The 14,881-nt window shown below is 39.1% G+C and overlaps 1 protein-coding gene across 1 annotated transcript in view; it reads left to right on the forward strand.

Moving 5' to 3' along the window:
* Nucleotides 1-14,881, forward strand: part of LRPPRC (leucine rich pentatricopeptide repeat containing) — a 151,426-nt gene that overhangs the window by 95,902 nt on the left and 40,643 nt on the right. Inside the window, exons 24-26 of the mRNA XM_077337524.1 lie at nucleotides 2,746-2,870; nucleotides 6,103-6,209; nucleotides 14,005-14,073. Of these exons, the coding sequence (XP_077193639.1) occupies nucleotides 2,746-2,870; nucleotides 6,103-6,209; nucleotides 14,005-14,073 (301 nt within the window). The remainder of the gene's footprint in view (nucleotides 1-2,745; nucleotides 2,871-6,102; nucleotides 6,210-14,004; nucleotides 14,074-14,881) is intronic.

Genomic DNA, 14,881 nt, shown 5'->3' on the forward strand with positions numbered 1-14,881 from the left:
CTAATGCTGGGAGCGATCGAGGGCAAAAGAAAAAGGGGACGACAGAGAATAAGGTGGATGGATGGAGTCACTGAAGCAGTAGGTGCAAACTTAAATGGACTCCGGGGAACGGTAGAGGACAGGAAGGCCTGGTGGATCATTGTCCATGGGGTCGCGATGGGTCGGACACGACTTCGCACATAACAACAACAATCCATTTTATCATATTGGCTTACAATGGTAAACTGCCTTGAGTCTCAGAAACTCAGACTATAAATAATATGAATAAATATATTACACAAGGAAGAATGAGTTCACAAGGCCAAAAATCCCTGAGGTTTTTTCATGTATCATCAAACCATAGTTTTTAGGTATGTTAAAAAAAATAATTTACAGTTATTCAGACCAAAATTCAAATACATTTAATTAAAAACTAAGACAATTTAAAGAGAGTAAACAGTTATAATACTTAATTTTTTAAAAAAAGGTCTGACAACATAGAAACTATAAGATGTTAGATTTAATATTTAAAGCTTACTTTAATTTACCAGTGACAGTTGGCTCTTGGTACTTTTGAAATTGGATCAGATCAGATAGAAATTTTCTGATCCACATACGTAGTACACAGTTTTGTGGCAGCAGTGCAAAATTTAGCAGAGAGTTATTTGCCTATCTTCATCTTGAAGCAGCACCTTGATTTGGGGAAGATCTTGGGTAAGTGTTCAAAATTGGCTGAATCTGATGGCATCATAAATGGGGCAGAACAGAAGCACATGTTTGTCAGACTCTATCCATCCACTGGCACAAGGACAGGGTCTCTGAGCAAGGGTTTTTGTTTTGTTTTGTTTTTGTTTTTTGTAAAGTTCCTCCAGCACAGCTGTGGGTAGAGCTGAGCATCTCGCTTGGGTGATGGCCTTTCTATGGGTGTTACGTTCTAGGTCTGACAGATATGGGGCTGGAGCAAGCTTATATCAGATCCTATCTGGACACAGAAACTCTGGTGTTTTGGCTAGATCGTTTTGCCGACTAATGTCATTGACCCTTTATTTTTATGTATGTCTTTAATACAAAAGCAGCATTCAGAGTTTTCAGTATCTTCTAAGAACGCTAAAGAACAGAAATTTGAATACACACATTTCTACAAGCATATCTGAGCACTACCTTTCAGTCTACTGTACTGAAGTATAGTCAAAATATTTAAAAATAGTTTTATTTGCAAATATGTAAGATATAAGTCTCTTGTATTTCTATTAATGGGCATAAAAACTGTTTTATCAAAATGTATAATCCAGCAAGAAACTACTCAGCTGCTGCAGCGTCCATTTTGCTTGGCTCGCATTTGTCATCAGGAACTTTTATGGAATAGCTGTGGACTCTGGACATGATTTTTTGTCCCTTCTCTATAGTGGTATCAACTGTTTTTCAATCAATTGTTTAATCACCCATCTTATAATGGAGAGAATTGAGAGTTTTGTAGTGTGGTAGGGAAAAAGAAAATACTTCTTTACACATAAGTGATTAAAATGTAGAATTTGCTCCCAGGGGATGTAATGATGGCCACAGGAATAGACAGCTTTAAAAGCAGATTATATAGATTATAATAGAAGATAGGTTTATCAATGGCTACTGGTGACGGTGACTGAGGAAAGCAACATCATAGGAAGGCCTTAGCCCAGGGATTCCCATTCAGGGCTCCATGGACACTTGGGGGTCCCTGGGAGCTCCAGGGGGGGGGGTCCAGGCCTTTCCTTTCCTATTTTAATGGACTTGGCCACAAGCTAGGGAATGGATTGCCTCTGCCCAAAGGACTTGGTGGGGAAAGTGTGTTAGGTTGTAGTATGGGGGGGCTAGCCCGTCTCATTAACTCCTGCTATTATTTCAAGCCAATGTGAGGCAGAGCTACCATAGTACTAGTAAAGGTGAGGGGCAGCGAAATGACGGTGAAGGATGTAGACAATTATGTCATTTCCAGAGACATGTCACTTCCTGGGGGCATGACTGGGAGGCGTGACCAGCTGACATCATTTCCAGGGGTCCTTGAAGCTTGAAATTTTATTTCAGGCTCCATCATCTCCACCATCACAAGATTGAAAAAAGGCTGCCTTAGATCTATACCCTGTTGTTGGTCCTCTAGGTTGGTCACTGTAAGAGGTTAGGATTGAGCTCAAGTCCTCACTCAGTAGTAAAGCTCACTCCTGGAGCTGAAGCTGACCTCTGTCAGTCTAATTTGCCTGTGAGAATAAAATTATACATCATACTCAGCTCTACGTAAAGGTAAAGGTATCCCCTGTGCAAGCACCGAGTCATGTCTGACCCTTGGGGTGACGCCCTCTAGCGTTTTCATGGCAGACTCAATATGGGGTGGTTTGCCAGTGCCTTCCCTAGTCATTACTGTTTACTCCCCAGCAAGCTGGGTACTCATTTTACCGACCTCGGAAGGATGGAAGGCTGAATCAACCTTGAGCCGGCTGCTGGGATTGAACTCCCAACCTCACGGGCAAAGCTTTCAGGCCTTACCACTCTGCACCACAAGAGGCTCTAACAGGATATTAATAAAACAAAATAATCAGCTGCTGAATGTATTTAAATATAAAAAGGTTTGTATATTACCATTGGATGTTCGATATACTGAAAAATGTTTGAAAAATATATTTTGAACTGAACTTGGAAAATACATAATAGAATATGATGTGCATGTTGAAATTTCTAAGGCTTCGTGTGTACATGACTTTTTTCCATCTAAAATTATTTGGATTTTCTTTTAAGGGACAATTTACCAGCAGCTGTGGAATCATTGTTCGACTGCTGTAAGAAATATGGCTGTTTTCCTAGACTTCATGATGTCTTGTGCCGGTTGATAGAGAAGGGAAACAGTGAACTCTTGCAGAAAGGTTAGTTGCTACCAACTAGTATTGCAGATTTTTGGTTCTTTGTGATTGTTGATTTACTGAAATGAAGGAAAAAAGAATCTCTAAACATTATAAAGTTGAACTTGAGTGCAGCCAACTCACTCCCTACCTGATTGGCCTGCTCTTGGGGTATGCTACCAATAGGGAGAGAACACTCTGCCAATGAGAGCCAATCAGGTCATATTGCATGTAGACAGCCAGGAAAAGCTTCTACCTTTGGAATGTTTACTTATGCGTAAGTCATGGGCCACAGCCAGGAAAACCTAATAAGGCAGTGATTCTCAACCTTCCTCCCCAACCATAAAATTATGCAAGTGTTCTTCCACAGAAATTAAACTAAAACTGACCAATGATGTGAAGATCCATTGTTCATAATTGTATATAAATTGTTTGTTTTTTTCCCCGGCGTTTCTCAGTTCAGTTCTGCCTCTTGTCCCACCATGCTGATCTTGCTCTTTCCACTGCTTCAGACAGATGAACACTATCTTGATCTACCCTGGGCAAGCTGCTCACCCTGCCACGATCCCTGTGAAGGGGTCATTCGACCCCCAAAGGGGTCCCAACCCCCAGGTTGAGAACCACTGTAATAAGGTGTCTGCTCTCTGCCTCCACCTTCCTGCCAGTGTCAGAATTTTGCTGCCCTGCTGCCAGTAAGTTGCTCTGGCCTCTTTCAACTTAGAGGATTTGGGGGGGGGGGAGCACAAGATACCTCCTGATGCTGCCTTTGTGTGACATCTGGAGGGGGGGCTGTGGGAGGCCTAGAAATGCCCCCTGCTCTCTGGGACCCAGGTTAGCTAGGATTGAGGAAACATGTATTGTTTATAAGTTTAATGTAAACCGCCCTGAGCCTCCGGGGAGGGCGGTATAGAAATATAATAAATAAATAAATAAATAAATAAATAAATAAATAAATAAAAACCTCTGCCCTGGGAATGTTTACTCATGAGTACGTTGTTTGAGGTTTGCAATTGGAAAAAGGAGAAATGCTTTGGGGTAGATATCACAGAGAGTTGCAGAATAATGCTAAAGTGGGTGGAACTGGGAAGATATAAACTTTCCCTTTCCATATGGCTACCACCTTGGTATTGCTGCAGTCTTACCAAGACCATCAGAACAAGCAAATTTGAGATCAATGGCATAGAAGATGGGGAAAGCGTAGACAGGGCACAGAAGCACCATGATGGCATGGGGACATGTGGGGAGGGGGGCACACTGTTTCTCAGTAGCACCTTCCCAGTAGAAGAGTTGGTTTTTATACCCTGCTTTTCACTGCCCAAAGGAGTCTCAGAGTGGCTTATAATACCCTTCCCTTCCTCTCCCCAGAAAAGACACCTTATGAGGTAGGTGAGGCTGAGAGAGATGTGAGAGAAACTGCGCTGTGAGAACCGTTTTTAACACGACTGTGACTAGACCAAGGTCACCCAGCATGTGGAGGATCAGGGAATCAAATCCAGTTCACCATATTAGAAGCCACTGCTCTTATCTACTACACCAAGCTGTACAAATTGCCATTGCCTTAAAAAGATGTAGCTAGAGCACAGGCTTAAGAAGCTGTTGCAGGAGGATGGTGTAAGTCTTTTTTGACTTGCTCATTGACTGTTATAAGATTCTTTTCCTTTAAATTTGGACCTTCTGAAAAGTGGCTTCTCACAGCAGTTCAAGGAGAGAGCTACACAGGTATTTTCTACATGGAGAGGTGATTGTATGGTTAATAAGGTTTGAAATTTGAGAATGGAGGAATGCTTTTGTCTTCTGTGTTCTCTCTCTCTCTCTCTCTCTCTCTCTCTCTCTCCTGTGTAGAGGGGAGTGCAACACAGCCCTCTGTCCCCATCCCAAGTAAGTCTTTCCTCCAGGTGAACTGATCTCTGCAGTCTGGAGAGGGGCTTTCATTCTGTGGGTCCTACAGGTCCCACCTGGAGGCTGGAACCCCTGACCAGTGGCAGGGATGCTAGCCTCCAGTTGGGACCAGGAGATCCCACTTCTGGGGCTTTTCAAAGCCTGAAGAATATTTCAGGGTTTTCTCAGTGGTAAAAAAGTTGAGAAAAGCTGACTTAGAACAGTAATTGAGAAACCTTCTGTAAGTTCTTTGCTAACCAATGTTTTCATGTTTGATTGTAACATACAGCTGTTTTTGATTTACTCTGATATTGAACTGAACTGAAGACCGTACTGACTGAAAGATGTTCAGTTCTTTAAGCAAATTTTGCTATTAATTAAATATTTTCCTTGAAGGAAGAAACTTTGAGAAGTTCAGGAAATATTTGATGTTTATTGTTATTAGCAATTATAGCCACCCAGCATTTTTCTTTGTTTCCCACCTGGAGCCTGGCATCCCTTCACCTCCTCGAAATCTAAAGCCAGGGCTTTTTTCCAGAGGACTGATGTCTGTTGCTAGGAAATGACCTGCAATTCCAGCAAAACCTCTCCCCATCCTGTAATATCTCTGCCACAGAGTTCCCCCTCCCAAGAAAGCCCTTTCATCTCAAGGAGCCTGGATATGAGTTGTTGTGTTCCCCCCCCCCAAAAAAAACAAAAAACAAAAAAAAACAGGCATTTTCCCCTGGGGAGCTGATCTCCACATTCCAATTCCAGGAGATTTCCAGGCCGCAGCAGGAGGTTGGTGACCCCTGGGTCAGGAATGTTCCTTGAGGTTTGAGGCAGGGTCTCAAGAATCCAAGGGTGGGCAGGACCTTTTGCCATGTAGTCATCCCCCAAGAAGGCCACCATGCAGGTGAGCATCTTGGTGCCTGTTGCATTTCCAGGTACAATGGGCTTTGCCTCTAGTATTTAAATAAAGTCCTTCCACCATTTGGGGGAAATAACCCCTAGCTAGCAATGTAGGTAGTTTGGTCTTGAGAGCCGCACATATTTTTGCCACCACATATTCAAAGTGCATTCTATAATCATGAGGAGATTTTAAAACACATTCTGGCATTCTTAGGAGAACAACAAATCTATCTCTGTATAGTATTTGACTTTCGCATACATCTTGGTCTAAAAGAAGCACTATATTCTCTATTTTCACATTAGCCCGGTATTTTGTAAAATGTTACTAATTTAATTGTTCTAAAAATAAAATTAAGATTAGTGTAAAATGTACAGAAAACATTTAAATGATTTTTTCTTCAGCATGGATATCTCTTGTCACTGTTGCTTGACATCTTCTTGTTTAGTCTAAGTAGGGGATCTAATAAGCTTTTTAAAATTCCTATAGCTATGGATTTCATGAGCCAAGAAAGAGGTGAAATGATGCTGCTGTATGATCTCTTCTTTGCCTTCCTGAATACCGGCAAATACAAAGAAGCCAAGAAGATCATTGAGGTGAGACTATAACTATAAGCACACTAATCGTGCAGCTATTTAGAGTTTTAATTAGAATATATTTAAAGTTTTTAACCTTTAATTACTCTTGTTCTGATTAATGCTAAAGCATTCCAATCCTAGTAATGAAAGGGGGGGAAGGGGAGAATTGGCCAACTTTATTTCATTGCGTATAATTACAGTTAGGAGAAGAAGCAGCCTGACTGTATATTGTAATTGTTTCCTTACTTTGTCAAATTCACTATTAAATATCCAAATGATATTTGCATATTAAACCTTGAATTGTGAAACAATTAAATTAAAGCAGCATTCCTGGGTGTAAAGTTGCTAATCCTCTTCGCCATAAATTCTTTGTTCTTTAAAGCACGGGAATTTAATTTGCTGCAGACCATACTCAGATTTATTTGTAATGCTTGTCTACCAGTTAATCAGCCAAACAAGTGCTGTCTGCTACTGTTTGGCATTTAATTTAGCATTTTCCCCCCCTCTTACTATGGTAAGCAGCTTATAGAAAGTAGTAGGTGACAAACTTGGTTTATTTAGGATTAGTATATTTTATCTAGGCTTGATTGAAATTTTGCTTACTGAAATTGATAAGTCAAAAGGGCATCCTTAGAGCTTTCCCAGATTGTGATTATTTTCCTCTTACACAGTTGTGGGTGTTCTCCCCCCCCCCCAGCTCAGTGTTAGTTGACGGGTTTATATTAGTAGGAAGAAAAGAGAAAAGTGAATCTTTTGTAAAGGGTGAATTTGGTTGTTGGGGAGGGGGCACTAAGTTATTTTTAGTCAATTTGAAAATGCTTTCATAAATAAGAAAACAGTAATTCTCAATCATCCAGTGGTTTAGTTCACAACCAGATCACAAGTGATGATTAGCAGGCAAGAAAATTAGCTTGTATATTCAGAATTATGCAAAATAACCAAATTTACAAAATGTGCATATAATTTTTTTTATTAATTTCCTGCAGCTTTCCCATCCATTTACTGCTGCCACCCCCACCCCCTACCCGCCCTGGTAGTCAAGCTAAGTAAGCAAAACATATTATATGTGAGTCGCTTACAGATCTGAAGTGTGTCCCTCTGTCCCTTGCAGTTGGCTTGCCTGTCTTCATCAATAGGAAAATCAGACACATTTTGAAGGCTGGGAATAATTTGGACATGCATGTTTCTCATAGCATTTCGCCGTCCGCTTCCCAATGACTTTTTCTGCCAGAGAAGAAATAATACCAGTTTACATAATGGGTTGTTCCCATGTTAGAAATGAGTTCTCCATAGCCAAGATACTAATTTCCTTTTTCTGAATATCTGGAAGTTGCACAGTTCCTTAACCAAGGAAGCTTTCATCTATTTCAAATTCCTAAACTAGAGCCTCCACTATTCTAATACACTCAGCTTACCCAGTGCATCCCTGTCTTCAGAGACAGGAAACTTGAAATGAATTAATCAAGGCTTTCTAGGAATATTAAGGGCAGGGGAAGAGAGAGAGAAGGAGGAAAGCTGCAACCTTACAGGTAGAAAACAACGTAAGTTAGCTGCTTTTAATATTCTTTAATGACCTGAGGCAGAAGAAAATATTGAATGGGTAGAAGGACAGACATTGCAGTCCAAGCTTTACTGCTACCAACAGCCAGAGTTTCATGGGGTTTCTTGGCATTTGTGCCATTTGATAGGAACTCATGATCATGTTGTTGTTATTTTGTTTTACTAACTGAAAAATCTGGTGTCAGTGGAAATTTCCGTGTTCCAGAGGAAAGCTCTTGCATTAGTCAAAAGTAATAAAGTCTTCCATGAAGGCTGCCTCTGGGATGAAGGTGTGTGTGTGTGGGAAGCCTTGTAAACATTGTCAGTCATTTACATATTAATCTAATAAACAATTACTTAATTTTCTGTTATTACTAAATCTGTTATTACTATTTCTGTTTCTTTAAAAATGGTGAGCCTGGTATTCAGCAATTTGTAATTTTTTTAAAATCCAGAAAATCAACTTTATGTGGGTTATCAGGAGAGAAAGTGGACATCTGGCATACTTGCTTGTCTTTTTCATGTTCATTGGATTAGGGTTTCTTAGACTTGTTTAGAGTCTCAGTTGAGCTTTTTAGTATGGATTGTGCTGTTTCATTCTCCCTTCAGCGCTTTAATTTTACTTGCTGGTCCATGTAGAAGAACAATATGTAGTAATTACAGAGACTTGGCCTGTACTTTGTTAAGAAGAGGCAGGCAGGCAATAAGTTTTGAAGGCTTAGTAGAAACAGACAGAAAAGGGGTACTTCACCAGCTTCTGCCATTAACAGTGGCTATATTGACAAAAGCAATTTGTTTTAAAACATTGGCCCCCAACCTTTTTGAGGCTGGGGACCGGCAGGGCAACTGCCCGCCCGCGCATGCCGTGCATGCATGGCCACGCCCGCACATGGAGCATGTGTGCATGCGCGGCCGCGGCCCTGATTCCCTCTCCCCCCTCCCGCAGTAAGAAGCTTCCCTGGCCACAAGCTTCCCGGGCCGTGGGCCGCGGGTTGGGGACCTCTGTTTTAAAATGTGTTTAGTAGTGTGGAGCTATTTGCAAGTCTGAAGGACAGGTATCTCTGAAATCCAGGCATATGAATATAATATAAACATAAGTATAAATGTAGAACTGGTTCCCTACGAACAGTGATTTGTAAATTCCCTTTGGCTTGTGATAAGCATGGTTTGAACTGGTTTATACCACTGTTGACTCTGCTACTATGGCCTTTCTGGTGATTGTGTCCAAGTAGCTTTTAGATGAATAAAATGCATAGTTTGATACGTGGGAGATTGGAAATAGGTCCTGTCACATAAGGTTATTGTAACATTTTTGGAAAAATTAGAAACATCCCTTTAATTTTCTCAGGTTACAAATCTACCCTTTAAATAACTATATTTTCTTCAGAGACTTGTGGATCTAATTAGTGTAGTCATGCAGGAAGGGACAGTCAGTCCTCAGGGGAAATAAAAGTAATCTGAATATTTTTTGCATCTTTCTTGATTTATGGAATTCAAGTGAGGAGGACTCGACAGGAAAGCATTAAACATGACTTGGAAATTCTGAACAATAAATGAATCCTTTCATGGAAAGATTTTACCATATTAAGTTGGTCAAACCATAATATCTCCTACAGCACTCTGCACATTAGTTAGATCCACTTTTCTGTAAACCATCATTCATTTTGTTTTGGTTTGCTCAACAAATGTAAAGCATAAGAGGCTGGATTGGAAACACCAGCAATCTGCAGCCTGCCAAAAGCAAGGCAGTAACTGATTAGTGTGTGATGTGCAAGGTGAGCGATGGGAATAATCCAAGTAAGCCCGAAGCACATTTATTTAACACTGATCCATGGCTTGCCATTAAGTTTGAATCGAGCAATAATTTGTTTATGCTGTGTATATGGGTACCTATCTGTATAGCTGTACTAAGAAATTCATCATTATCTCAATCATGATTATATCTTTCATTCCTTTCGGAGTTAGAAAAATAAGTCGATTTTTCCTTATATCCACTTACCTACCAGCCTGTAATTATTTGATTTGTTTTGCAGATATTGTAAGCAGACCATAGCATGCTGGAATGTATAGACTGTTTAGGGTTTAGTTTAGACAATGTAGGTTATGCCGTTCTTCCTAATCAACATAGTTAATGTTTCCAGAATAGCCTGCAAATACCATTTTTTTGGCCCAGTACACTTTTCCTGTATATGCTTGATATTTTATTCTTAGTTGTATAAGGATATTATTGGCTGTCTGCTAGTTAGAAAAACAATCCCAGTGCTATAAGTAGCTATTCTTAGAGTCAAATGAACTCTAATGCAAACAAAATCTAATGTGTAGTATAAAGCATTAAAATATATTACCATGCTACATATTGCAATAGCAGAAACATGATGTTTTCTTTTGCACAAGAGCTTTGGTAAGAATTCACCAGGTAAGAACCTGGTGAATTTGATCAAGTAATTCAAGAGATACTGGGGGGGAAATCAGTTGGTGACATTCAGACTTGAAATGGGAGGTATTTTGGGCTGATGACAAAATATCAATCAAAATATGTTGAATAAAACTGTAGCAATAAATTGATTTAAGTCCAACACTGGGTCATCTATTTCATTGCAAACTGATTTCAGAACACAAATCTACCCTGGTTTAGGATTTTTTTTAATCTAGCATAAAAACTAGGAAAATGTTTCTGGACTGTATGATTGAAAGATTAAAGTACTCTTTCATCCAGATGGAGTTTTTTGTATGAATATGCATAAAATAAGCATGAAACTTAATTTAGTGGTACAGATAAAAACTATTGTAGGAAGATCTTATTTTAATTGTATAGGATGATTTAACTTGCCCTTTCTGTGTGTGTGGGGGGGGGGGTAGCAGCAGATGTAAAAATTACATGTAAACAATATGCCAATTGAAAAAAAACTATTCAGTAAATATTGATAGATGAGCACTAAATGAGGAATAGAGATTGACCAAGATTTGGCATTCTGGTCACATTACCTTGAATAAAGGAGTTAAAGAATAGACCTGAATTCTGGCCCATTCTCTTTCCAAGCCTCTCCAGAATACAAACTGTCTAGATTCAAACCCATTTCCAAACTAGTGAACTCCACTTAAGCACAATTTAATGGCTAAAGTTCAGATATTTTCAGTATATTTATTTAATTCCTTAACTGCCATTCTTGGGCCAGCTGGTTAGCGGTGGTTTACAACAAGCTACCATCAATCAATAATCAATAAAACATACAAAAATGATAAAACAACCCCATTTCCTCTCAGCCTAATACTCATAAAATCCCAACCTGACTCCATAGACCCCATCTCAATCCCCAGGCTCAGGGTAGGTGTTTTAAAAGATGGTTAGATGGATGAATTAGATAATTTTCTGATAACATATTTACATATACCAGCAGCCATCGCAGTGGTAGTATGTATGTATGTATGTATGTATTTACTTACTTACTTACTCACTCACTCACTCACTCACTCACTCACTCACTCACTCACTCGTTGGATTTATACCTCACCACTTCTTCAAGGACTCATGACGGCTTACAATAAAACCCTAACTAACCCTCCAAGAATGGCAGCCAAAACAACACCCTCTATCTCCTGAGCAGACCAACCAGGGTGGGGAGCAACAATATACATGCTCTAGCCTGAGCAGGGGCCACTTTGATCCTAACTCTTGCCTCAGCCCAGGACCTGGCAGAAGAGCTCCATTTTGCAGGTCCTATGGAACTGTGATAGCTCTGTCAGATCTCTCAGCTCTCCCGCGAGCTCATTCCACCAGATTGGAACAGGACTGAAAAGGCCCCGGCTCCTGTTGAGCCCAGGCAGACTTCCTCGGGGCCAGGAACCACTAACAGATTAGTACCTGCAGAGCCAAGAGCCTTGCAGGGAGCATAATCAGGTTTCTGCTGTTATAGAGAAGGCCATTATGTAACTAACTGGAGGTAGATTGGGATAAGTTAGCATAGTTTTTTTTTCTTTGACATAGCTTTTTAAAAAAAGAAATGTTTAAAGAACAGTAAAGAAATCAAGTATTTAGTACCAGGTAAGAATTAAAATTATTTATATATAGTTCTTTATAACCATAATAAATGATTATTACCAAGTTAGTAATTTCACTTGGATAAAGTTTTAGCTTTATTTTTAATCACATTTTATAGCACAACTTTGATCTCCTCCCCCCCCCCCAAAAAAAAATATTCTGTATTTATATGTCTCCATTTCATGCTAGGCACAATGTTGAGAATTCAGTAAGATGGTTAAAGATAAGCCATAAATACGGACTATCGTGCAAACCCTGGAGATTTAGTTAATCTGACCTAGATGTTCTTTTGATGATTGAGAGCCTACTGTATGTGAAAACACTTCTCAATTTCAAAATGAAGCACAAGAATACCCCCTATATAACTCAGCTGTCCTTATAGTGATGTATGCAATCATTTCTAAACAGAGGATTTGCTATATAAAGTTTTCAGCTTTTAAAGCTATTTAGATCATTGGCATTTGGAGCAGCAATGATATTGGAAGTTGGAAGTGAATGCTGCGTTTGAGTTCTGCCATGTCACAAAGAGGATTATCTACGGATACAAGTAACATACTTCTCTTTAATTTCCAGGAGCATGTTGTGTAAGATATTAACTCTTCAGTTTTCAGTTATTTCCCCATTCCTTATAATATCGCTTCACAGATGTTTGGGGGGGGTGACAGTGGCATATTAAACCAACATACAGTTTTGTCACCTGTATCATATATTACAGAATTATATACAAGTAGTTTGTTTGTATCTACTTGATAAGTCACAAATTAATTTCCCCATAATTGCATGCATAAACTCATTATTTGATATTCTTGTGGAGAGAGATCTTCTCAATGAAGTAAGGAAATTACTACTTTAATATAGTGGTTTTTAAGCTGTTCTTCAGTTTTTACTGTACTCATTTTGTCTGTTTGCATGTGTGTAAATGAGAGAGAGAGAGAGAGAGCTGGGAAACAGCCAGAACACCACTGATTACTTGGAGTGCTTTAGGCACGATTTTGATGAAGATACTACAAAAAGAGTTGTTTTGAGGGAACCCACTAATTGCCACTTCTTACAAAATATGCTTTTAAAACTTTTCATCCCATTTTTGTGTGCTGCAGCTATTTCATTTCCTCTTCCTTGGCCATAATTTTAAGTTATGTGTCACTTTGTTTGATTACTTAAAGTTTTCAGAGGAAAAAAATGATCAGACTAGTCTAGTTTTTACTATTCAATCATAAGTTGGCCTTCAGGAACGCTTCTTCCCATGGGCTCAGCTGTATTGGGTTCCCTTGCGCAGCATCTTTAAACATGCCCATCTAAAGGGAATGCACAAGAGAGTCCAAAATAGCTGACCCCATGGGGAAACTGCTAGCGTAGTTGTTTTTCAAGGTGTTTTCTGCAGTCCTTTTAAAGTTTAAAGGGACTGCATAAGTCCCTGAAACAGCTGAGTGTTAGAGAACAAGCTGCTTTTTCAGGCTTTCTGCAACTGCTTATCTGTGGCCCCTTTCAGTGGGATTTGCAGGGCTGCGAACTGCGAATGGGCCTCCTCATTCAGTTTGGTTTGCAGTTCATTTATGGCCTTAACTGCATTTTTCTGGTCCATGCCCATCCCTAAAATATAGCTCTAACTTCAGTGATGATTGTCTAAGGCATATGAAAGTTTGGCAATGGAAATTGTACTTCTTGGGGCCTGTGGTGCATTCTCAGAGCTTCCTTGTCAAATGATCATAACTTTTATTTATTTAGGTTCAAGGTGGGCATTGTTAAATTGGACGAGAGTGGGAGGGCAGTTTATGATAACAGGTTTATGTTAGCTGGGCAGCAGGTAGGTTAATAAAGCCAGTGAAACTCATTGATCATTGTTTGTTTGGCTTATAAGAGTGTATTTTCAGTGGATATGCTGTTCAAGGCAGAGGAACAATACTGTCTGCTATTTTTTGTTGATAAGGGAAATTTAAAATGTAGATAGGTAAAATTGTATGGACCCATGACCATTTCTTGAATATTAAGGTTGAACTTTGATTGCTGCATAAGAACAAAGGGTCCAAAATTCATGAGAGTATTTTGGGATAACCTTCATGAAAAATGCATGTCTTTTATTGCAAAAGGGTCAAATCCATGATGGGTGCTAGAGTCCTAGAAATAACTAAACAGTGTTCTAATTCACAGTTTGCAAAGTCAAGAAATAATGTTCCTTTACATTTAATTGTTTTCTATAAGTAAGCAATGGCCTTTAAAAAAAAATTTGCTTTGCAGACTCCTGGTTTGAGAGCTCGTCCAGGCCGTTTGCGGTGGTTTATGGATAAATGTATTACGAATAATTATGTAAGTATACTATAAAATTTCTTGAAATAGTTTTAGAGGAAGAATTTTGCATCATTTAAGGCAAAGATTCTTTGATTTCTCGGTACACAGACATATCCCCAATTGGCAGCAGTCTGGGTTGATAGTCAGTTTCCTGTCTTTGAGATTATATTCCGTCATCATCAAGTTCAGCTGAGCCGTTTGCCAGCACAGTTTACGTACAACTATAAAATTAATATACAAGGATTAAAATTCATAGACCTGTAGGTATAATTGATTATAGATAGTTATTAAAAGGTTTGAAATATTCACCTTCTAATGGCCATAGCTTCAGTAGAGAATTTGCTGTGGTCTTTAGAAGTGGTCTCATGAGATCAATCACCAAGAAGATGATATCTGTTGAGTTTATCAGATCTGCCTGGAAGAACAGGGTGAGAAATGTGGAACAAATGTCATTGTAAAATAGGTAATATAATAACACACGTTCCACTGTTTTGACTCTCTTCAGTTGGCAGAAATACAGGGAATGTGTAAATCTCTCCCTAACAGTAGTGCTGAGTGAAGGTGATTAAAACAGGCCAAGGTAAAAACTGATATTTGGGGAATTCTAGAGATTAAAAATAGTTTGCTGCCACAAAGTTTTGTGAATGTTTTCCAATCGCTGGAATATATTCCTCTGAAAACTGGGAAAATCTTAAATTGAGTAATTTGCATATTCATCTGGTATGATGGTTTTTAAGATGATGGTTTCCAAGCTTAACATCGTATGTAATTTTTATTTACATTAATTTAATTTAATTAATTTTTATTTATGTTTTAATGAAACTCT

Source organism: Paroedura picta, chromosome 1 (assembly GCF_049243985.1).
Source record: "Paroedura picta isolate Pp20150507F chromosome 1, Ppicta_v3.0, whole genome shotgun sequence".
Lineage (NCBI taxonomy): Eukaryota > Metazoa > Chordata > Lepidosauria > Squamata > Gekkonidae > Paroedura > Paroedura picta.